The sequence below is a fragment of the Colias eurytheme genome, chromosome 28 (genome assembly GCF_061535395.1).
Source record: "Colias eurytheme isolate Ceu_HAF_F1 chromosome 28, ilColEury1 Martin Lab GWU primary, whole genome shotgun sequence".
NCBI classification, from domain to species: Eukaryota; Metazoa; Arthropoda; class Insecta; order Lepidoptera; family Pieridae; genus Colias; species Colias eurytheme.
The window spans coordinates 252664-278142 of NC_143007.1; the positions used below are offsets into that span (position 1 = coordinate 252664).

General features: G+C 34.0%; 3 protein-coding genes across 3 annotated transcripts; 1 reads left to right on the plus strand and 2 right to left on the minus strand.

Annotated features, from left to right (window-relative positions):
- The first annotated feature begins 929 nt into the window (after positions 1-929).
- Positions 930-10203, plus strand: LOC149896403 (aldo-keto reductase AKR2E4-like). Its single transcript, XM_090117508.1, has 8 exons — positions 930-1019; positions 4214-4315; positions 4641-4751; positions 6043-6114; positions 6340-6456; positions 8418-8585; positions 9102-9305; positions 9993-10203. The coding sequence occupies exons 1-8, from the start codon at positions 978-980 to the stop codon at positions 10170-10172; spliced, it is 996 nt and encodes a 331-aa protein (XP_089973634.1). The 5' UTR covers positions 930-977; the 3' UTR covers positions 10173-10203.
- Positions 10204-16326: 6123 nt separating this feature from the next.
- LOC149896404 (uncharacterized) lies at positions 16327-17256 on the minus strand. The gene has a single exon (XM_090117416.1). The coding sequence runs from the start codon at positions 17254-17256 to the stop codon at positions 16327-16329; it is 930 nt and encodes a 309-aa protein (XP_089973542.1).
- A 693-nt stretch (positions 17257-17949) lies between these two features.
- On the minus strand, positions 17950-23841 carry LOC149896405 (uncharacterized). Its single transcript, XM_090117444.1, has 7 exons — positions 23751-23841; positions 22878-22979; positions 22223-22429; positions 20328-20587; positions 19695-19846; positions 19030-19216; positions 17950-18132 (listed from the first exon to the last, which is right to left on the minus strand). The coding sequence occupies exons 1-7, from the start codon at positions 23839-23841 to the stop codon at positions 17950-17952; spliced, it is 1182 nt and encodes a 393-aa protein (XP_089973570.1).
- Between the last annotated feature and the right edge of the window lie 1638 nt (positions 23842-25479).

The following is a 25479-nucleotide window of genomic DNA, read 5'->3' on the forward strand; positions in this document are numbered from 1 at the left end:
TAATAGGTATCATGCAATTAACATAATATTTAATCTGTCTTTATTTTGAAGACAATCCAATTCTCTATTTTACAAGAGCAGAAAATTACATAGTTACACACACTTAAGCAGAGAAAACACAGTATGCATGCGTTAACCACTACACCGGATAAATAAATACATAAAATATAAAATTTCAATTCTATTCTATCATTAATCTTTGAGGTAAAGATTCTCATCAGGATGTAATTGTTGGACAGATCAGGCTATATCCACAGTATTACCATTATTTCCTACAGTAAGGAATCGCCTTTGATGTCGCGCGATGCCGCCGCCAGCGTAGGTAATGACGCTGCCACACGAAAATACGCTAGGGTTGCAACAAATGGGAAATAAAACAATTGTGATTATTAATATGTATTATGATGAAATCTTTATTCATATGTACATTCAAAATAATTGCGATTATTAAATCTGATGTAATTATTTGTTCATAAATATATAATTACAGATATTGCACTGCTAAATATTATTTACGTGGACACTTTATTTTTGGATGTTCTTAATTGTATATTATAACATTTAACTAAGTAATGCATTCGCATCGGGATGTACAATCTGACATATATACATAGCTTTGATTTTAATTCAACAGATACAATTAATACAATCTTTCTGAAATATTGTTTCCTTCTGGGATTTCAATGTAGATTTACATCCGTAAACCGAACAGTTTGTGCGCGCCATAATAGAATATGTAAGTACCTATGTATAATAAAATTATTACACAAAAAATACGACTGCGTCATCCTTTCGCGCTAGGTAAAGCAAACTAAGCGTGTTTGCTTTACGCGGCCCGCGTCGCCCGACCCCCGCCAGTTCCCCTCCGTTTCTCTGCACAAGTACATTCGTCGCACTACTGTAGGAAATAATGGTAATACTGTGCTATATCACCAGTCATTGTGGCGGACTCACAGAGAACGAACGTGATTGGCACAATGTTGTTGTTTACAGTTGTTATTTTGTGTTTGGCAAATCATGTAAGTAAAATATATTTTGAAAATATGAACTTGATATTTTGAAATAATTAGATAGTTCACAGGTAGTTCTTGCATTTTGAGCGGCTATTCACATATACATATATCAGAAATTAAAATTTACGAGGTCCGAAAATTATTTAGTAAATAGGTAATGAATTCTATGGAAACAGTGACAAAACAAAATAAAATCTAATTATTGTAGAGATATGTTTTTGAACTTGAGGCATAAGTAGTTAATATTAATGATTAATCTGTATTAAAAAAAATTAAGAACTTCGAGGTTATCGAAGCACGATATTATCACTTGTAATTAATAATGTAGAGTCAAAATATGAACAATGAAGTGTTTTTGATGGAGTTCGTTTCCCTTTTATTTAATAACTAGCTTACCGCCCGCGGCTTCGCCCGCTTTGTCTAAAACCTAATAAATTATATACCTACTAAAACCTTCCTCTTGAATCACTCTATCTATTAAAAAAATCCGTTGCGTAGATTACAAAGGGACATAGGGACAGAGAAAGCGACTTTATTTTATACTAAGTAAGTATATGTAGTGATAAGTATCTAGTTCCTGATTTACCATCAAGATGCATCTTTACATATTATATATTTGTTATTTGTATCTTATTTGTAAATTAAATGTAAATTAATGTTCTCGTTTGTAGATTATTCAGAAAATGTAAATGATTCCATTACAAACATATCCGTATTAAAAACTAATTATTTGAAAACAATGGTTTGTCTCACAATAGGTAATTAAGTGCGCGAGTTGTAGTGGAATTACCAATGCTTAGTGGAAGTTTTTCCTTAACTAAACAAAGCTAAAAAGACAATTACATATTATGTACTTCTAACTCAAACCCAAATATTTATCAATTTACAAGGCTTCTTTCAAAGCACTTCTAAAAACGAAGTAGCAGTTTTACGGCAACACAATGAAAAGTAATTCCTAAACATTGATTTAAATGTAAACTGTTATGATAAAAAATTTCGACTCTTTTCTAAACGTAACAATAAAAATTAGCTATCAGATAAATGGAGTAATATGTTATGTAAACAATACAACTGGATGCCTAATAAGTTAAATATGTAGGTACTGTATATTAACACAGATAATATAAATATAAGGGTGCACTCACACACATCAGTCACCGTCAAGTCACCGATGACTGATCGGTGACGGTTTGTGTACGTATCCACAAACACCAGTCACCGTCATGTTGTCCGTCAGTCACGTCGCCGGTTTGACTGAATCATTGAACACATACATCAGGTTAGTCAGTGATTAGACGTGTGTCACGCTAGAGAACATGTAGCAATTATTGACGGTAGCACGACGCTGACTGAACTGAGACGTGACGGCACCGGGTGAGTGGGGATAAAAGTATGATACATGTATGGAAAGATTATTTGACGTGCCTGACCGGTGACGTCACTGATAGATTTCGTGCCGGCGACTGTCGTGTGGGAACAGAGTCATACTAGAACTATTGATACATATTTTTTTTTAATCCTGTCCGGTGACGTGCCGTGACGGTGACTGATGTGTGTGAGTGCACCCTAATACTATACTAGATATTAACTTTTCATAGAGCGAAATCTGAACTAGCGGAAAATTTGTCTCCGTAGAATCTTTTTCCACAACGTATATTAGGTAGTTATTCAATTAGATGGCAATTTAATTGTCTGAAACTGGCTGTACTTTTAAAACATCTTAATTTTTAAATTACCTATTTGCTCTATTAAAATATTAAACTTGCTCTATGCTTAATATAGGTACATATAAAATTTTAATTTCAATGAATATGAGCTGATATTTTTATGCTCAACTATCAGGCACACACCGGTTTAGCTAGCTTTAAAATTATAGCCCATAAATATGTCTAAATGTCACACTATTTCTATAATTGTATTTTTTTGGCAATATGGTCTTAGTTTAGTTACTAGGCTGCGATCGCGATTTGATACGCGTTCGACATTAACCAATTATTACTTACTAGCTGCGCACCGCGGTTTCATCTGCGTGGCTTCGCTCCTGTTGGTCTTAGCGTGATGATATATAGCCTATAGCTTTCCTCGATGAATGGACTATCTAACAGGGAAAATAATTTTTCAAATCGGACGAGTAGTTCCTGAGATTAGCGCGTTCAAACAAACAAACAAACTCTTCAGCTTTATAGAAGAGATAAATATGTACATTTTCACAAGTAGTAGTATTAAATTATCCGTGATATCTTTATTTTATCATATTTTATTCATAATTTATAGTGATGAGATTAAGTAAAGAATTCTCATTTTTAATTTAAATTATATCATTTATATTTTTTATCAACAAAAGCTTTGATGATATTATTATGTAATAAGTTTCATCCTTTAGCGAAGTTAAAAGGATCACTCATTAATTTGTTCATTAATATTTTATTGCTAAGTACCTTTGAATATAAATTTATACAAAATAAGTACCTATATTAACAAACAGTCGCGGTTCATATCACATTTATAATAACAATACAATAATAACACAAAAGGTCAAACTTGTCACACCTCAATTCCAGATGCCAACCTTAGTATTTGTTAATTTAGTTGCGAAATTTTCGTGAGCAGTTTGTAGAAGATGTGTAGTTTGTAACAAGGTTTTATTGTTACTAGCTGATACAGAACTACAGGCAAAAACTTTGGTTATTTGAAAACTTTATGGGTTTGATTTACGCGGGGAATTCCGTCCTTTTCAATACTTAGGGGATTGGTAGGACATAGCTTGTAAATTAATGAAAAAAAAATGCAAAGCACGTTAGCTCTATAATATTTGTATTGAGAAACTATTTCACCATTTGCTATTGTTTAAAATTATAACAATTGGCACAATTCGATATCAAACTCAAACATGTATTTATTCAATTAGACTTCTTCTAAAGCACTTTTGAATCGTCATAACATATCTTTACCATTTACCACCGGTTACGAAAGCAGTTTCTACAGAAAAGAGCAGAAATTCTGTAGTTGCACTTCTAAAATCATGTCAAAATTACGATGGATGGAGAAATAAAACAAAATTTCACATTTGTGTTGTATTTTTGATACAATTTTGTATTTGTAATACAATTTTGTAATTGTAATACAATTTTGTAATTGTAATACAATTTTGTAATTGTAATACAATTTGTATTTGTAATACAATTTTGTATTTGTTACAGATTGCCGGTCAAACTGCAGGGAAAGCTCCCGTGTTGAATCTCAACGATGGATGGATAATGCCTACTTTTGGTCTAGGCACGTGGCTCGGTCTAGATCAAAAGGTAAGTAAAATTAAAACTAATCAATAATTAATTATACGATGTAGTTTCGTACATACTGTAAAATTAAGTTTAGATAGGTATTATTTCCCAGTCACACTCTAGGCTCTTTATTCAACCGTTTTATTAGATTTTCTTCGATTATAAGCCGTGTTTGTCTTACCTAATGGCTGGATACTTGCTGGATATCATTTAGGTTGTTTAAGAGCCTAGGCTATTAATGAAACGACTTTTTTAACCAATTGGCTGCAACAACCTTACATACAAATTCTTCCAAAGCAAACTATCAACGATATTCGTTTCTTAATACATATTATTGAAATTTCAGGGTGGTTTTGTTCAAGTGGAAGATAATTCAGTGGAGAAAGCGGTAGAGGAAGCGATCGACGCCGGCTACAGACACATCGATACAGCTGCCTTGTATGATACTGAACCACAGGTCATTACTTTTATGAATTTTATATTTGAGTTTTATAGCATTCAAATGATTTACAAATATCAATTTTATAAGAATAGAAAAAAATCGATCACGGGCGGGATAGGCGGGATACAAACCCGCGAAACACCGTTTGGCACGAAATTGAAGTTTTTGGTCTCTTGGTTTTCTTTGGTGAAACATTATACCTACCTAGGGTACCTACAGATTGTAAGAATTTTGGAAGCTCTTGCAGAATAAAGTAGTTACATAATATGTATTTGTTTTTGTATTTAGAAGATAATAAGAAAAATAGTTACACATTTGCAGCGTCCGTCGATTTAATGACCTTGATTATTTATTGGTTGAGTAATAATATCGGAAGTTAATAATTTAAAGCACTTTATTCGCGGCTGACGAATTAAAATTTTCATGTTCAGGATGAGTAATGTGACTAAATTATACGTTTTTGGCAAACATATTGTTATTTATACAATTTTTATCACATTAGTTTTAATGTTTATTATATTTTTGGATACATTACCGGTTGCTAAGTTATTTATAATTATACATATTGACATAAAATATATTTTTGAGCAGGTATCTACATCCTATATGATTTAAATGCCTATTACATTATGCATATAATTTTTTATTTATTATTTTATTTTTGAAGTGAAACTTCTTTATCGGGATTGGAAAAAAATTTAGTGTAACATTTTTTCGTTACGCGTGACATTTTTCCGTTCCGCGCCATCTTTTTCTTATCCCTACCACGCGTGATTCGACGTATTTCTGTAATGTTGCATATAGTAAATTATTTTTTGAAAAATAAGGTCATAAAGAAGTTTCACTTCTTACGTGCTTACACTAGTACACGCACACATTTTTTTATTTTAAAAGTTTTGGAAAAGTTCCATCAAAACGCGGCCACCTGCATTGGAGACAAGATAAACAAACAGCTAGAATCAACTTTTAATAATTTAAAGTTTTAGTAAATACCGCCGTAATTAACTTTTATTATACCTAGTCATGAATATTTATATATGTACTAGGCGGTCCGCCCCGGCTTCGCCCGTAGTACATATTTCACAATAAAAGGTAGCCTATGTCCTTTCTCGGGTATCAAAATATCTCCATACCAAATTTCATGCAAATTGGTTCAGTACTTTAGGCGTGATTGAGTAACAGACAGACAGACAGAGTTACTTTCGCATTTATAATATTAGTAGGGATAACTTTAGGTAGAGTATCTTTCAGTTAAACTGAGCGAAATGTATTAACTGCTTATTTTTTAAATTTAATTGTTTTTCAGGTTGGCCGCGCGATTCAGAAGAAAATAGACGAGGGAGTAATTTTGAGAGAAGATATTTTTGTTACTACAAAGGTGAGCTTTTTGATTTTGTTTCATTTAAAAATAAATACATTCGAGAATAATGGCTGAGTCCAAAAGCTATTGGGAAAAGTTAGGTAATAAAATATTTGGTGCTGCATCGAGAAGGGATTTTTAATACTTAAATATATTTACGAGGCTTAAAATTAGTAATAAATAATACTACGGCTTATTAATAAATAATTTATTATAACATATATAAATTATATCATATTTCAGCTCTGGAACGACCAGCATGCCAAAGAGAAGGTGCCAGAAGCTCTCAAAGCCTCTCTCATGAAGCTGAACATGGACTTTGTGGATTTGTACCTTATTCATTTCCCTGTTGGAACTTATGTAAGTACTAGTTGTTGACTGTGACTTTGGTCGTGTGGTGGTTATAAATCATAATATTCTAAAGATATAAAAGGTATCTTGTATATTTATACCTATTGATACATCCATTACATATATTTATAATGTATTTTTTCTCTTTTAAAATGTTTAAAAGAATAAACTGATAATCGACTGCTCTATCATTTACATAGAGTTCTAATAAAAGCACACCTTATATATTTTAATCGATTATTATGATTGCAGTAAGTTTCAATGATAGAAATTACTTTTCCGCCGTCTGTGTGTCTGTTTGCTTTATCTTTAAAATTGAGCAATTATTGATGTGTTTTTTATAGATTAAATTAAATTAAATTAAATTAAATTTATTTATTTTCTCATCACAAATGCACAATCAACACATACATTGTTAATCTATATATCTTAACACTAACATTTGTGAGAGACTGGTGCCCGCGATAAGTATAAAATACTTGAGTTACGGGTCACCAGGCCCCCAAGCATTAACAATCACATCTATCAGATAAACAATGAACGTGAACATTAAAGGAGAAATAATAATTAATTGTGATTAAAGTTAAATTAAAAATTAATATCGAAAAATTACCAATGGATATATTATAAATTATTATAGATGAGGTGAAGAGTTAAAATGAATTGATATACTTAGTGTATAATGTGAGTGTTTGTGTATGTGTGTTTGTGTATGCGTATGTGAGTGCGTGTGTGTGTGTGTGTGCGTGCGTGTTGCGTGTGTGAGCGCGTATATGTGTGATTGAGGGTAGGTGTGGATGAGTTATTGCGATAGCGTATGTATGATTCAGTTTCTCTACTTACCGAATTGTATGAATAAAATTTTCTGATGTTTGATAGTCTAATTTTTTCAGCCATTTACATACCGACGTCTTACACCTTGATGTACTAAGGGAGTATATTGAAATAGACTTATTGATTTTATTGTATAAAAATGCCCCAAGATAATAGTAAAATCTATGTGACAGACATGTATTAAAAGAGTTGTTTTTACATATAATATCTTTTCTACGCTTGTCCCTATTGAAATTCGGATCATATTTTATTTGTGCATGTTGCCTTATTATAACAGATAAGATAAAAGTCTGTCTGACAGTTAGGACATCCCAACGTTTGTATAGTTCGCAGGTAGGATAGCGAAATGGTAAACCAGCCCCTACTCTGAGTATGGCTCTTTGTGCTCTTTCAGCTTCTATGAGGTGTACCTTGCAAGCGCCTCCCCAGGAGCTAATACAGTAATTAATGACTGAATGGCATAGAGCTGAGTAAACCATTTTTATTGTCCGAAAATCAGCAATATGTCTCAATATTTTAAATATATATATCAGTTTGCGAATCCGTGTGACTAAAATTTCAATGTGAGGCTTAAATGTGAGAGTTTGATCCAAGTAAACACCAAGATATTTGATAGAGTCAGTTCTTTGTATAGAAGGACAAGAGCAGGTTCGGTAAGTCATAGGTGTGCATATATGTGAGGTAATGTTGTAACTTGCAGGAGGAAGAAGATTTTTTTTTGGCGCAAAGGCAATATATTTAGTCTTATCCACATTTAGCGTTAAAACATTACATTTAAGCCACTCACAAACCTGATCAAAGCCATTCTGTGTACTTTGAAACACTTCTGTCCATGAGTCACCCGAGAGTGATTCAAGAGGAAGACTCAGTTAATAGAATACTGTTTTCAGTTTTGGTAAATATTTAATGAGGTTTTACATAAAGCAACCGTAGCCGTGAGCATAAAGCTAGCATTCTAATCACCTGTGCACAGATTTTATATATAGTACCTATGTATGTTGTTTGACGTCCACGAACCACATGTAATTGTATTTCTCCACACCTAATTAAAATATTTATTTACTTGTAATCTAAAAACTAAAATATCCTTATCCCAGGTGTGTATTTACTATAAATAAAATATCCTACCTCTATAGGCTAACAACACACCAGACAACACAGACTATCTAGACACGTGGCGTGCGTTGATCGACGCGCGCGCGCAGGGCCTCACGCACTCGATTGGTGTGTCCAACTTTAATATCACACAGATAGAAAGGCTGATCAATGAGACCGGTGTTGTGCCGTCTGTGCTGCAGATTGAGGTTGGTAGATTTATGTTTTAGGTCCTATATTAATTCATATGTAACAAGTCTACTTTCTTTATTTACAAATATATTATGTACCATCTTATTCTGTTACTTTGTATACGCGAGAATTTGTTTTCTGAGGAAAAATAGTACAACTAAATGAAAAGAAGTAATAGAAAAATGTTGTAAAGTACCTAGAAAAGTATCCAGATAGTGTTTTTGCAATGTTATTTCCCAAAATTTGTTTCTAAATTAAATAAATAAATGGTTTATTTGCAAATAAACATTATCTATTGCTTATTATTTATTCAAGTAGTTAGGTAGGTAATTTTCTATCCTACACATTTCATTAACTTTGTGAGGATGGATGTTTGTTAATTTGTCGCCAAAAGAGCGCAGTATTAAATTTGTATTAAATTATAGTCTGTACCAGACTATAATCAATTTACATAATATCATCTGCTCGATTTACCCGAATGCAACGCTTAAGAAGAAATTTATAATTAGTTAAATAATATTATTATATTCTAGCTGCACCTCAACCTCCAACAACCAGAGCTCCTCGCATACTGCAAACAACACGGTATTACCGTTATGGGCTACACTCCCTTCGGGGCCCTGTTCCCGAGCAAGGCGCGGCCCGGCGCCCCCCCGCCACGAGTCGACGATCCGGCCCTGGTGGATATCGCCAAGAAGTATAATAAGACCGTGCCGCAAGTTGTGCTGAGATATTTGGTAAGTTAAAAAAAATAGATCAAGAGATGGGTTCGAAATCGCATTTTTGATCTCGACTCTATCTGTGATTCTAGTTCAACAATTCATTTTTTTCTATAATACCAAATACTAGACGGATTTTGATGTATTTTTTTGAAGTGAAACTTCTTTATCGGGGTTGGAAAAAAACGTTTTAGTGTAACATTTTTTCGTTACGCGTGACTTTTTCCGTTACGCGCCATCTTTTTCTTATCCCTACCACGCGTGATTCGACGTATTTGTGTAAAGTTGCATATAGTAAATTATTTTTTGAAAAATAAGGTCATAAAGAAGTTTCACTTCTTACGTGTGTACACTAGTACACGCACATAATATTGTTTTTGTGATAATAGATATTCATTATGAGAAACAAAATGTATAATAAATTCACCATGTACACAGGTAGGGAATGAACATTAGGGCACACGCGAATACGCGATAAGTTATTTTTATTGAGGTTGAATGAAATTGAAACAATTACAGAATTTAATGTAATATTACAAGTTAATAATAAATAAATGTGTTAGTAAAGAACCAATCCTGTCGCTTTATTTACGTCGCCTCGTCAGCACATAACAGGTGAATTGGTTCTTTACAAACATACACAACGCATATTCGCACATCTCTGGTGGAAAAGCATCCTAATAATCAAAATAATTTCTATTTCAGTTCGAACTAGGCGCTGTACCGATCCCAAAGTCCGTGAATCCAAAGAGAATTGAAGAAAACATCAACATATTCGACTTCAGGCTAACAAAGCATGACAAAGAAGTGCTAAAAACTTTCGACAGTAACTACAGATTGACAGTCATACCCCAGTGGGCCAATGACCCTAACTATCCGTTTTAAGTATTTTATGTATTAAATTATATTGTGTGAATGTTTGTGTTTTATTTTAAACCTTATCCGAATATAATATTATGAACTAACAAAGGAAACAAACACTTACAACTGGCTTTCAATATGTAGTTCATCTTAATAATTGTTTGTTTCTGAATTATTAAACATTGTATATCTTGTAGAGCAAACATAGAGAGATTAGAAAATTGTTTTTAATTTATTTTTTATTAAAGACATTTTTTTTCCGTTGATGAACATTTAATACAACATTTAATGTAAAAGTAGTCAATAAAAAAGAGCTTACAAAATATGGACTACTAGCTTTCCGCCCACGGCTTTACCCGCGTTTTCAAAGAAAAACCCACATAGTTCCCGTTCCCGTGGGATTTCCGGGATAAATCTTTGCCTATGTGTTAATCCAAGTTACCCTCTACATGTGTGCTAAATTTCATTGTAATCGGTTCAGTAGTATTTGCTTGAAAGAGTATCAAGTATACACATACATCCATCCTCACAAACTTTATTATTAGTAGGATAGGATCGGATAGTAGAGCAAACATAGAGAGATGAGAAAATAGTTTTTCATTTATTTTTAGTAATTTTTATGTAAGACATTTTATTTCCATTGAAAAACATTTAATACATTTAATGTAAAAGTAGTGAATAAAAAAAGAGCTTACAAAATGCATAAAAGCAAATTCACGTGTGAATAATATTTTATTCTTAACATGGTAATTGTAGAGTATAGCCTAAATTACTTCGCTTTACCACGTTTTAAACTAAGCATAAATAAATATTTCACTATCTTCCCCGGCTTCACCCGTGGTACATATGCAATGTTTATTTTTTTTTAACAAAAACTAACAACCGGAAGGCACTAGTTTTCAAATAAATAAAAAACCGGCCAAGTGCGAGTCGGGCTCGCGCACAAAGGGTTCCGTAGCAGCAAATATAATAAATTACAGTTAAATCAACCTATCTCAAAAACTATAAGAGATACTTTGATCAAACCAAAAATCGTTGAAAGAGTTAATTAGCATGCATCACCTCTATTTTTTTTAGAATTTTATACCCCGTAGTTATAAAAATAGAGGGGGGGGGACATACTTTTTACGACTTTGAGAGCTGATATCTCAAAAACCGTTCACTTTAAGAAAAATGTTTTTTAGAAAACTTTATATCATTTTAAAAGACCTTTCCATTGATACCCCACACGGGTATGTACATCGAAAAAAAAAATTTCATCCCTCAGTTACATGTATGGGGGGCCCCACCCCCAATTCTTTTTTTTACTATTTAGTGTCATATTTTTGTAGCGGTTCATACAACACATATTCCCATCAAATTTCATCACTGTAGTACTTATAGTTTCCGAGTAAATCGGCTGTGACAGACGGACAGACGGACAGACGGACAGACGGACATGACGAAACTATAAGGGTTCCGTTTTTGCCATTTTGGCTACGGAACCCTAAAAAAGAATCGTCAAAAACGGTTCATCTGATCGAAAGTTTTGAGGTAACAAACCAATACAGAAAATCAGTTCAAAAACCATCTGTTGAAAAGCATTAAAATATTGAAAGGAATTAATAAAAATAAATTGAAAACACACAATATGTACAACCGTTTACAAGATTTGTCACTAGATGTCAGTATGTCTTTCTGTATCGGTATTTTTTTGATATTTTATAACATCGGAATGCGTAGAGTTCGAGATTTGAGAGGAAACATAAGCATGTCCAAGAATCAAAAGTATATTTTTGTAAGAGTGACTTCTGTATTGAATAATCACTCTTTTATAAATGAAAGAAATATCTTAATAATGTTAATTCATAAATTAAATACATAAAATAAACCTAGGTTTTCATGGGATTTCGTCGACATAAGAATCACTTGGAATCACTATATTAGTTTATAAAGACATTTTAAGTTTGAAAAATCAGATGTTTTGCGCGAAGTGACAGTAGTACCCACCTCAACGCTTCGCTTATGAGGCGTGCAATATTGTTATTATTATATTTTTAAAGGCACTTTAAATAAATTAAAATTAATATAAGGGATATTAATTAATAATGAATTATGGTTTTTTAGGATCGACTTTTGCTGGGTGAACTTATTGAATTCTAGAGTCAATAAAGATAATATTATTATGGGTAGAGTTACTAATTGTAACTTCCACAATTTGAATTGCAATGTTTTTTTAAGTACGAACTAGATGGCGTTGATATCAAAATGTTAATATGTTTTTAATTGTGTTAATAACCAATAACCGATCTAAAGGATAACACGGATTTTTTGGCACTTGGCCAAATTTCCAACTAATATTTAATTATACAGTTTAACACTTTTCATAAATTGTTAGTTAAAATTAAATCTTAAATTCATTTTATCAAGAAAGGGAATTGAAATGAAACACAAATAGGTAAATAAAATACAAGCTTTATTTCCAAAAGGTACATCACATACTGTATATCATCCAAAAAATAAAATATATTTATATGTAGGTACATAAATAGATTACGTTCATTGTACTTACATGTTTAATAAAATACACAGAGAAGTAGTCAATTCGAAAGTTTACGGTTGTTTTACAAGTTTTGATAAAGATTAGAGCCTGAATATAAATCAAAGCTATTTTGTATTGATTCAAATATATTTAATACAGATAATGGTCACATAAGAAATAACCAGGTAGAAAATGAATAAAGGAAACATTGCAAAGTTGACACTGGCTTTGTTAATTTCATAAGTTTGGAAAAAATATTCCGCAATCTTCATGTTACTAAGTATACAGCAGAGTTCAAAACTTTATGTTCTGCACACATAGTACAGTACGATTCAAACTTATGGCGGCTCGGAACATCGTACTTACCGTCCGATGCGCAGAAAACAATTTTAGATATTAGTGCGCACTCGCACCTGCACTTGCATCTAAATTTCGAACCGCCATTAAGTTTGAATCGAACTATACTTACCTTACTATTCACTAATCTGTGATACCGTGAAGTTTATTTATTTTATTTATTTATTTTATTTATTTGATTTGCCAACAGATGTACATCTTATATTTATAATATATTTTGAGTATGTGACATAATTAGCATGCATAGCAAGATGTAGATCCAATTACAGGCAAATACAACATGCGTTTTTGAGTTGAATTGTATCAAATTATAGCTTCTAATCGTACTGTAAATTCTAATCAGAAAACATTATTCTTATCAGTATAATTTTTATGTAAAACGTTTTTATATGCAAACAAACTAAGGAAGTTGATGTCAACTTTTGTACTATTGAATAATCTATTATGTTCCCGACAAACTCTAGCAATGACACTGTTGAAGCCTAAATCGGTTCTATATCTTTTGACAAAAAATACATTGGTTTTCCTAGAGTATCTCCTCGGAACAGCTATATTAATTTTTGAAAGAAGATTAGGACAAATGTACGAATTAGTAACAATTTTGTATAACAACATTTGATCTGCCATCCATCTCCGATGTTTAAGACTTTCCATTTTAAAAAAGTTTAATCTGAGGTCGTATGATTTTAAAGATTTAAGTTTTTGTTGATGAACAGTAAGTAGATAAAGAAATTTTTTCTGGACAGACTCAAGTCTCTTTATATGACATCGATAAGATGGATTCCAGACTGGTGAACAATATTCCAAGAGAGATCTAACTAATGAACAGTATACAATTTTTAAGGGTAAAACACTTTTAAACATTTTGCAATTCCTCCATATAAATCCAAGAAGTTTTAGAGATTTCGTAACTATATTATTAATATGATGAATAAAACCTAGTTTTTTATCGAATGTTACTCCTAAGTCTCGCACCTGGGGTATCTCCTCAAGGGTGGTATTATTTAAGGAATACGAAGATGAGTGTGGCTGTAACTTTTTGGAAAATTTTATAAATTTGCATTTATTTATATTTAACGGTAGCTTATTAGAAACTGTCCATACTGAAATTCTATTTAGATCGTCTTGAAGAAATTTAGCATCCTCTGAATTATTTATATTTTTGAATATTTTAAGGTCATCCGCGAAAAGTATAAATTTTGAGTAATTAATTTCATTGGACAAATCGTTAATAAAAATTAAAAACAAAATAGGCCCCAAGTGCGAGCCCTGAGGAACACCCGAAGTAGCTACAAATGGCTGCGATTCATAGCCATTAACCGTAACTTTTGACGTTCTATTGTCTAAGTAAGTTGCAAACCACTTTAACATTACACCATGAACACCAACCCTTGACAACTTTCTAAGTAGCAGCGAATGATCCACCTTATCGAACGCCTTACTGAAATCCATATATATTGCATCTATTTCTTGGCCACTATCGATAATATCACACAAATCATCAGTGTAAGTGACCAGATTAGTTAAGGTAGACATCCCGCCACGGAAACCATGTTGCTCAGGTATTAAGTGGGACTTTAAGTGGTATGTTAAATGTGGGTATATCAGCGATTCAAAACATTTTGCAAACACAGATAACAGTGAAATGGGTCTGTAGTTTTGTATATCTCTAGCTTCGCCGCTTTTAGGAATAGGGACTACATTAGATTTCCTCCACTGTGAGGGAAAATAACCGCTGTTTAAAGATTTATTATATATTATGTTCAATGGCACTGAAAGGCAATCAGCACAACGAGAAACGAAAACAGGGGGGATACCATCGGGTCCAGCGCTCTTATTAATATTTAATTTTTTTAAAGATTTTACCACTGAGGCGTTATCTAATACAATTCTATCCAAAATATTATTGCAAGGAGAAGATTCATCTATAGGCGGAACTAAATTAATCGAATTACTTTTGGTATACACGGACGAAAAGTGTTGAACAAAGGCACTGCATATATCTGCAGGAGAAGAATAAGCAACATTATTTAGAAGCATTTCCTCAGGTATTGTACCTTTCGAATTTCTTTTAGCGGATATATACGACCAAAATGCCTTTATATTATTATCACTTATAGAAACTTCAACGTTTTTAAGATATCTTTGGTAGCTTAGTTTAATCTCATTATGACATCGAGTTCTCGCTAAGTTGAACTCCAGTTTATCCATCGGATTTTTATATTTAATATATTTTTTTCTTATTTTTTCTTTTTCTTTTATAAGTTTTATTAAATTTTTGCCATACCAAATAGGATACAAACAATTTTTGTCCGTATGTTTTTTGGGAACATTGTCCTCAATAATATGATTAATAATGGAGTAAAATTTTTCTACCATGTCGTCTACTTTATTCAAGGTGGCTAATTCTGCATTCCAGTTAATTTCATAAAGTTTACTTTTAATAATTTCATAATCAGCCTTCATGAAATTAAGTTTCACTATTCTATTCCTTTTTAAAAATTTTATGAATTGGAAAGTCTACTGAAATATTAATAGCCGGATGATAGCAATCTACCCTAGTCAGTGCTGATAAAGCTAGTTCTGTCTTTACAAAATCAATATTACTGAGGACTAAATCCAAAATTTTATCATCAGAGTTTAAAACTGCATTATACTGCCGCAAGTTGTATAATGCTAAAAAATCATTCAAGCAACTAGACATCAAATTAGAATCCGCCCTAAGCGATGTCATTGAGTGGTGTTCAGGTTGAGTGGAGGGTATGTCCCATACAAGTTTACTCGTGTTAAAATCACCGACGATTAAGACATTACTGTCCCCCATGTTTGCAAAAGCTTTACTCATTGAAACTAATTCGGATTCCAGTTGAAGAAGCGTCAATGGTGGTGGTAAATAAACGGCGCATATAAAAAGACTTTTACTGGTATTATTGTGATTAGTAGATATCTTTATCCACAAATCTTCGATCTCACTTTCAAAAGAATAGATGCGGGAAGCTTTAATTTGTTTAGAAACGGCAATAAGCACTCCACCACCGTCGTTTTTGCGACTAATAGTAGTGGATCGGTCCCGTCTGAAGATTTGGTACCTATCATTAAGAATTTCAGCATCGAAAACACTATCGTTAAGCCATGTTTCTGTGAGAATTATTAAATCATATGTACATGCGGAACTCGACAGTTTTAACTCGAGTAATTTACCCCGGATACTTCTAGAGTTCTGATAATAAATATTCAACGAATTCATTGTGAGTATTTTAAAAGACATTTAAAAATAGATATAAACAGAACACCAAAATTTTAACCTAGCACTTTGAACTTACTTAAAACGTCCGCATTTTTAACCCACACAGCCGGTGAAGAATCGCTCCTTCTAACCATAACACGGCCATTGCGAGCCCAAACGTATTTACACACTCCTTCTTTCTTGAGGATACGGGCTTGAGCGTGAAGTTCTCGGACGTAAGAAGACAGGTGCTCCATCACATAAACTGGCTGCTTTTCTCCTCCAATTCCGAGATGTGCACTATTCAGTTTGTCGCTTGAATTTGTTTTGTTGAATGTAAAATATGAAGCCAGAATAGAATCACGTAGACGTGTCGAGGAGAACTTAACAATAACCGATTTCGGCCTGTTCGATTTAGGGTTTACTTTTTGCACTCGTGTGCAGGAGATTATATCCTTCTCGATTAAAGGACACGAAGTAATCTTTGCCAGCTGCATCACAGTATTAACCAAGTTTTCATTGGTGTGTTCTGGTAAGCACTGAATTTCGATATTATTCTCACGTGCTCGGAGTTCCACTTGATCAACTTTATAAGTCAAATGCTTCATATTTTCACGAAGCTGGACATTCTCACGACGAAGTTCCGATAATTCAGATTTCGCTTCTTGTAGTTCTTTATAAACTTCGTCATATTTTGATGAAAAGAACTCGACCGATTTTGCTAGTTCTGGAATTAACTTAACATCATTGCGGATTGTTTCAAATTCAGTCTTTAACCTTGATTCAAAAGATTCTGTAAGCAATGTCTCCATTCTAGTCAAAATTGTAGACTCAAACAGTAAAATACGTTCATTAAAGGTATCAATAGAAATTACATCATCTTTATTCCCGAAATTTGTAACCGTGTCACCCGAATCTTTGACTGGGGTATCACTAATATCCCCTTTCCTCTTAGTCACCTTACACTCCGGACATTTCCAAGACGCTCTATTTTTGCTGGACATTTTCGTAAAGTTTTCTTTCGTAAAATTCACACAGGCGAAGTGGTAACATTGCGAGCAAAGTGAACATGATAACCTCTCGGTAATACTAATAACACGGTGACAGGCATTACAGGAACTCATTTTAAGCAAGAATGATGAATTATCTTAATCTTGAGCGGTTTATAATAAATTATCAAAATTAATAAACATGTAAACAGTACAGCAATAAATGCTCCTCTTTAATCTGTGGTTTGTCAGTACATTAAAATTTTTTGCACATCAATAAATGCTCTCTTGGCAGTAGTGACAACTTGCAAGAAAAATATTCTTAAATTTTTCTAGGGTAGGTCGAAAAATAATATTGACAAATGACATCCAGATAAGTTTCTTCCGTCCAAGTGTTTTTATTTTAAGTGAACTTACTTGTAAATATGTGGAAATAATGTTTTGTAATCCAAACGTAAGCTTCAACTAATCACTTGGTGCAGTTTCCAATACTATTGACAAATGCTTCTGAGTAATAAGAATTTTTATTTACGGAGTGATCAAATACGTTAACATCGATAATGTTAAATATAATCGCTTGTTCATCCTACATTGCCGCTTAAGTTACAAACTTCCAAAAACAAATGCAGTATCGAACAAGCAAGCGAACGTTCGTACAACGCATAATTCTGAAATCTGAACACCAAAATAAAATCCACTTGACCAATATTATAATCGTCTTATTAGCAGTGACAATATGAAAATGAATGATGTCCATTGCGCGTTTTGTATGGCTCTATTACACCAGCTGCCCGTACACACGCAGGCATGGAACCGCGCAAATAGAGAGACACCACGGGATAGTGGAACTAGAGTCGCCATGGGGCTCACTATACAGCCGTTGTCTAGGGTCTGAAACAAAATTTGATTCTGAAAATCGGTAATCTGGAAATTGTCTCAAAAAAGTCAAAAATACATCTTTAAATCGTAGATCCACAATGCCTAACTTTAAAATCGGTAGGTAGTCCATGCCCTTGCTTATTATCTGGAAGCATCACCCATGTATCACTAATTGTAATATTATAATAGTACTAGCGGTCCGCCCCGGCTTCGCCCGTGGTACATGTTTACGTTTTCTCTACATAAAAACCATCCTCGTACTTCAAGGAATATAATAAAAAAAAGAATTATCGAAATCGGTTCAGCCGTACTCGAGTTATGCGCTTACCAACACATTTTGCGATTCATTTTTATATATAAGATGTATAGATAAACTACGATAACATGGCGCGCCCCTCCAAAATTCAAAACGTTTGAAAGTATTTGTGAAAGTATTTACAATGCACCACCAAGATTCACAACGCATGTGTGCGTAATGAGACGGCCGTCAAACAAAAACAAATCCACGGATTTGTTGCTCGACTAGTCAGGCTCTAATCGCTCATTATTATTAGTAATGGCGCTGCACTGACGTATTCTATGAAAACGACACGTGCGTTGTCTTGGGCGCTCGGCAACTTATGATTAGTTGACCAACAAATCTGGTAATAAGTACTAAAGACGAATACGTACAACTACATACAAACTCCTTCGTAAGGATGTCACTACACACATTGAAACAGTAATTTGGAGGGGCGCGCCATGTTATCGTAGTTTATCTCTACTAGCTTTCTGCCTGCGCAGACGAAGAAGTTTCAGAATAAGATGTTTCACCGCCAAAAAAGCTTTCTAAATATCTGCAGACATAAAAATCACATCATAAAATCTCTCCGTTACGTCGTGAAAGACAGATAAACAAAAGGTAGTAACCAGTAGAGCCATCTCCAGCCTAGCCATCCGCTTGCTAGCGTAATGCTTGCCCATAGTTGCCTGAAAGCGGCTGCGGCACGTGCGCTGCGTGTAGATGCCGCTCAGGTCGATCCAGCGCACGCCGCACCCGCCCGTCCAGCGGCCGAATATCGCGCGGGGCTGCGTCTCGTTGTACTTGTAGCCTTTGCTGCAGACACACTCTTTACTGTTTGATGGTTTTATAGCATTCAAATGCTTTTTTAAAGTAAATAACTGATGAGAAATTTTAAAGATTAGAAAAAATTCGGGATTCGTACCCGCGTCTTTCGCCGTGGTGAATCCCGTCTCGTCATCGAATTATTTATAAACGTCCTTAAAAATTTCTAACACTCTTGACTAGTTTAAAAAAGCATTAGCAGAAGAAATATAACAGAGCGCTAGGAGAGCGATTTAAGTGGTTACAAACAATCATTTTACCATTATTAAACAGGTCATTTTTAAAAGAATAGAGAGAATTAATGGGTTGCTATAACTATTTTACCATTGTAAAAATCGAAGCGACAGCTTAGAATAATCTATTTTTCCGTCTACAACTAATAATTAGAAGAAGCTATCAACATTTTAATAGAAAATAGCGTGTAAGTTGTGTCAGAGTTTACGCACTTTAGTGAAAACATAGAACTCACATGTTCAAATATTTACAATACTTCCTGTACTTCGATATCTTGGCTCTCGCGGTGGGGTCAACGGGCACAAGGGGCAGAAAGTCCCCGGCGAACGCGTCCGCGCACGGGGCAGAGTGGGGCACGCCTTCCTCTTCCAGGCCGCATACGAAACACTATAATATTGCTTAGATAATCACCTCTTTTTTTGTAATTTTATGTAGAGACATTTTTAGTATTATTCTCTATGTAGTTCAAATATAAATGGTTTTTAAACTCTGTATACTGTAACACATGAACATGTAGACAGGAACTCTACAATTTAAGTCTGTTACAACTGCTTGCACAAAAAAACACAACTTGTGTGTTTGTATGTAACCAAATTACATATTTAGATTCAATTAAGACACTTATCAAGGATCGGTAACTTCGATCCCATAAAATTTTATTAATGTGAGTTTTTTTAACTTTATTTGTACATATTTGATTACTAAATATACTTTATACTAGATCGATAAAACCTATCCTATGTAATTTCTAAGGTCTCTAGCTATCTCCGTACCAAATTACATCCAAATCGGTTCTGTGGTTGGCGCATGAAGACAGACAGAATTACTTTCGCATTAATTATAACAATAGCTAGGAATATATTATTACCTTAGCAATAACAGTGCCCGTGGCATTAGCATCATACTCCGACGTGGTCACCTTCACGGGCGTGAACGTTTCGCACGTGGGTATCGACATCTGCATCAGAGACTCGTTCAGTTTCCTCGTCAGGTTCGTCTCGTAGTCCGCCGCGAGCACAGCTATGAGGTCGAGCAGCGCGGGCACGTCGAGCGGCCATCTTGCTGTTGCTATCGTTGATACCGTCGTCGTTGCGTTCGTTACTGTTGTCGCGTTCGTTGCTTCGGTCGCTGTGGATGATGGCGACGCACAGAAATAAGTATTTTTTTTACCGAATTGAAAAATAGTACTTTAGTAGTTTAAATGAAATTCAGTAATTCTCTGTTATAAGATGTAGGTGGAGTCGGCCAGACAGTATTGAAATAAACTATGTAATAATATGATGACTATATTCTTAAATATATACTAATATTATAAAGAAGAGTTTGTTTGTTTGAACGCGCTAATCCCAGGAACTGCTGGTCCGATTTGAAAAATTATTTATATTTCGGTCTTATACATATAGTCCATTTATCGAGGAAGGCTATAAGGCTATATATATCATCTGGCTAAGACTAACAGGAGCGGGTGCAAATGTTAGTGAACTTAGCAGATCATTTTTAGCAGATCAAAAAAAATGTGAGTTCTTATCGCGTGCAGTTGAGTTCTACAGTTCCTGATACTTTTTAGAAATAGTTCTGGCGTTTTTACCTTAAAAAATGACATTTGAAAAAATGATCTGCCAACTTCCCGTAGCAGATCATTTTTAGCAGATCAAAAAAAAAGTGAGTTCTTATCGCGTGCAGATGAGTTCTACAGTTCCTGATACTTTTTAGAAATAGTTCTGGCGTTTTTACCTTAACAAACGACATTTGAAAAAACCCGACCTGGACCCGGCTTAACGTGATGCTAAGACGTAATGCTACGACGTGATGCTACGACGTGATGCTACGATGTGATGCTACGACGTGATGCTACGGCGTGATGCTACGCTGTGATGCTACGGCGTGATGCTACGGCGTAATGCTACGGCATGTGTTACGGCGTGATGCTACGCTGTGATGCTACGGCGTGATGCTACGGTGTGATGCTACGATGTGATGCTACGGCATGATGCTACGGCGTGATGCTACGGCATGATGGTACGGCGTGATGCTACGGCATGATGCTACGGCATGATGCTACGGCGTGATGCTACGGCGTGATGCTACGGCGTGATGCTACGGCGTGATGCTACGGCGTGATGCTTCGGCATTATACTACGGCATGATGCTACGGCATGATGCTACGGCATGAAGCTACGGAATGATGCTACGGCATGATACTACGGCGTGATGCTATGGCGTGATGCTACGGCATGGTGCTACGGCGTGATGAAATATGACATAAATAAATTTTCTAGTGTTTCATTTTACGCGAGTATTTCTAAAAAGTATCAGGAACTGTAGAACTCAACTGCACGCGATAAGAACTCACATTTTTTTTTGATCTGCTAAAAATGATCTGCTACGGGAAGTTGGCAGATAAATTTTTTCAAATGCCGTTTTTTAAGGTAAAAACGCCAGAACTATTTCTAAAAAGTATCAGGAACTGTAGAACTCAACTGCACGCGATAAGAACTCACATTTTTTTTTTTGATCTGCTAAAAATGATCTGCTAAGTTCACTAACATCGGGTGCAATGCAGGTGAAACCGCGGTGTACAGCTCGTAAATATATAAATAGCATTATAGCATGCTGTGCCCCGCGGTTTTAACGGCATTGCTCCGCTCATATCAGTTTTAGTGTGATACTTATTTTGTGTAACCTATGTAACAACCACAATTCTGATCTCCATTTTCTGCAGTAAAAATACGTCTTGCTCTCCTTTTATTCAAACAAACTTACTGCTAGCAATAGAAGATTTTGATTTTGCTCTCAACCATCCGACTGCGCTTGATCGCGTGGGTTTGCTCATATAGTCTATAGACTGAGGAGCTGGCATCTCAGCTTGATCTGTGTACTCCATGTCTTCGAAGAGAGGTAGCCTTGTGGGTCGGTATGTGTACTTCGTGGTACCCTCGTCTATGGTGGCTAGGAGTTGGTTCACTGCATCTGAAATGGTTGTTAGAATATTTTATGCCTTGATTCGTCACCATAAAAATTAATAGATATACATAGTTTAAAAAGACTTAAAATTTTACACTTATTGTCACCGATCGTTGAGTTGGAGCAACTAAAAGCGTGTTAAAAAGATGCTCGTGCATGTTTCAAAAGCCTAATGATGTATGAATGTTTATTGGTTTGTTATTCCTTCACGCAAAAACTGCTGAACCGATTTTCATGAAATTTGGCACATATACATATTATATAGACGGTAACTTGCTTGTTTTTTTGGTTAAAATTAGGCGAACACAAACGTTTCATTGCAGTTAGGTATGTGTTTCAATTGAAATAGGTTTTTTAAAATTATATGCCTAGTTAATCGTAATCATGATATTATATTATAAGATTTACCACCATAACCATTATGACATTATCAAATATAAATTTAATATCTAACCCCTAACATCACGAATATCGAGAGGGTTTTTCTGCGAGCTGAAGAGAGTGGGGAACCGTCGGACCCTCGGTGGAGGTTCCTCTGCATCATCGTCCATGTAATCTGAAGATTAGAGAATAGTTTTATTCTTCTTATTTCACAATTTGTGAAGTTCAGCAGCTTTTACCCTAGAGGGGATGTTATGAGTTTTCAAGCAGAAGATAAGTTTTAAAACATGAAAATTAAATTTATTATTTTATCACCTTAATGCCTATTACTTTATGTAATTCCAAATGTTACGATCAATTAAGCTCAACAGGTAATTAGATTTGGATGAATTTTAATGTAGAGATAGATGTAAGCGATACAATAATATTATGTAACGGCGCAATTACCTACATCAAACGAGCGAATGCTCATTCAAACCCCACTATGTCAAATTCTTCTAGTGTAAACAGGCGTAGAGCATTCTTTCGTTGTTCCCAGTGCGTTCGAAAAGATTCTATGCAATGTTCTAATACTGAACAACACTCAATACGAGTTTACGTTTACACTAAAAGATCACGAAAGAATGCTCTTGCTCTAGCTCTATGTTCGTTTGATGTAAATTCACCGTAACATAGCAAAATCTTATCAAATAGGTATGTACGTATTCGAGTAGACTACGTTAACAGTACTTATAGCCCTGTATTTCATGTACTATTCATATTTAATACATAAACATTGAATAAGTAGACCGTAGTTACTTAGAACCTACGTGATTATACCAATCAATATCTAGTAATTTTACTTCTTACATTTTCTCCTTATATTTTTAGACCAACGACTTTTGTATCCTTATCAGTGTATCTTTAATATTGAAAACATGTGAACCTTTTCATAATTTAGATTTACCTTTGTAGTCTTCGTCATATTCCAAATCTTCATAATCATAAGCAAACACCATGACAATAAACGAAAAACTTAATAATTTTAGGAGAATCATGGTCCTCCAAAAACAGGGAATTTGATCACATTATAATTTATAAATAACTATAATTTTAATTTACAAAATATCATAAAAATAATAAATGACTGGTCATAACTGACATAACTACGATGACTGTAATTTTCATTATTTTTATGAAGTTTCCTTGGAAGTTTCTAATTAATGCTCTGTGGCTCTATATTTCTTCTTATGAAAAGGTATAAAACGATTTTGAATCAGTAAACTAAGTTGTTATCTGTCAATTGTCATTATTAGAAAATGGTAGAATATTATGAATTAACTGTTATAAATAATATTATTTACATATATGCTAGAACTTTAAAAGAAAGAAAATGCATTTTCGAAGTCGCTACAGAGAATAAAATAAGTAAATGAAAATGCTATAATCTGAAACAGTTTAGTACTTACTTTACTAAACTGTGAAACTTTAATCACTCGAAATATAATATCAAAATGTATGCTGAAGCCTGAAATATAAAGAAAAATACCGGCAATTTTTCAAAATTATTATATATGTATCTGGATAATATTTTTTATGTAAACGAGGAAAACCGAAATATATTTTAGTATTATGTAACAGTATAAGTAGCTTTCAGTGAACACAAAAGAGAAGCACTTATGCGAATTGTAATAAGTGGAAAAAGGAAAGCAATAGCTCTTAAAAGGTTCCAAACCTCGGTAAATAACAAGTCAGCTTTTGTTATAATTTCAGTTATTCCTTGCCCTTTATGTAACTATTATATGTGCAAAGAAAATACTACTCTAAATCAAAGTAATAGAGCCTTAATTTCATTGCTATACGTTAAAATCCCTGGCGCCACCCAGACACGTCTACGCCAAGAAAAATCCATTATCTTCATGGAACATAAAAGTGCTTTTTATTGCAATGCAGTAAAGTTCAAATTTGGCTGTGGATCAATCTATTAGGAGAATGGATGTGTGAAATTAGGCTTTGTTTAACGGAGATAGGATTGAAAATGCCTTGCGTATGTGCTATTTTGGTAAGAATGTAAGGTGACCATGCAATACAATAGATTAGAACAATTCCCAGATTTAAGACAAAAAATGCGGAAAATGATCATTTTTATTAAGCAAATAAGATTGCCTAGTTCCATCAGCCTACAGTGGTGGCTGTTTAAAATAAATAAATATTTCAGGACAATTTTCACACACGGCACGATCTGATCCCATACTAAGCTTTCGCTTGTGTTATGAAAACCATCAGCCATAATATAATTTTAAATAAATACTTATATAGATAATAATCAACACCCAGACATAGAGCAAACATCTATGTTCATCACACAAATATTTACCCCAATATATTTATACTTAAATCACAATAACTCAGATAGATAACGATAAAAAAAAACTAAAAATTATATATTATTTTTCTAAGATCACCTTGCTGATCGAATTTTTTACCTTCACTGTTCACTGCATGTATCGTGATGTAATTTAAAACGAAAAAAAAGAGCGTGTGTGCCAAGCACACGTGTAGAAGTGAAACTTCCTTGGCAAGAGTCAAAGATATCCAAAATCATCGCCTTAGTCCATGACGTGACTCTCAATGCGCCTAAAGAAGTTTCACTTCAAAAATGTATATCACGGCGATAGGTAGATACTACGTGGGCC

What these genes read in the sequence shown, in the direction of transcription:
- LOC149896403 (XM_090117508.1), top strand. Translation starts at nt 978, where the DNA reads ATGTTGTTGTTTACAGTTGTTATTTTGTGTTTGGCAAATCAT. An exon ending in ATATTTTTGTTACTACAAAG is followed by an intron (nt 6,115 to 6,339) that starts GTGAGCTTTTTG and finishes ATCATATTTCAG; the next exon opens with CTCTGGAACGACCAGCATGC. An exon ending in ATTTCCCTGTTGGAACTTAT is followed by an intron (nt 6,457 to 8,417) that starts GTAAGTACTAGT and finishes CTACCTCTATAG; the next exon opens with GCTAACAACACACCAGACAA.
- LOC149896404 (XM_090117416.1), bottom strand. Translation starts at nt 17,256, where the DNA reads ATGTCCAGCAAAAATAGAGCGTCTTGGAAATGTCCGGAGTGTAAGGTG.
- LOC149896405 (XM_090117444.1), bottom strand. Translation starts at nt 23,841, where the DNA reads ATGATTCTCCTAAAATTATTAAGTTTTTCGTTTATTGTCATGGTGTTT. An exon ending in ATATGACGAAGACTACAAAG is followed by an intron (nt 22,980 to 23,750) that starts GTAAATCTAAAT and finishes TCTAATCTTCAG; the next exon opens with ATTACATGGACGATGATGCA. An exon ending in CGGGCACTGTTATTGCTAAG is followed by an intron (nt 19,847 to 20,327) that starts GTAATAATATAT and finishes GCAATATTATAG; the next exon opens with TGTTTCGTATGCGGCCTGGA.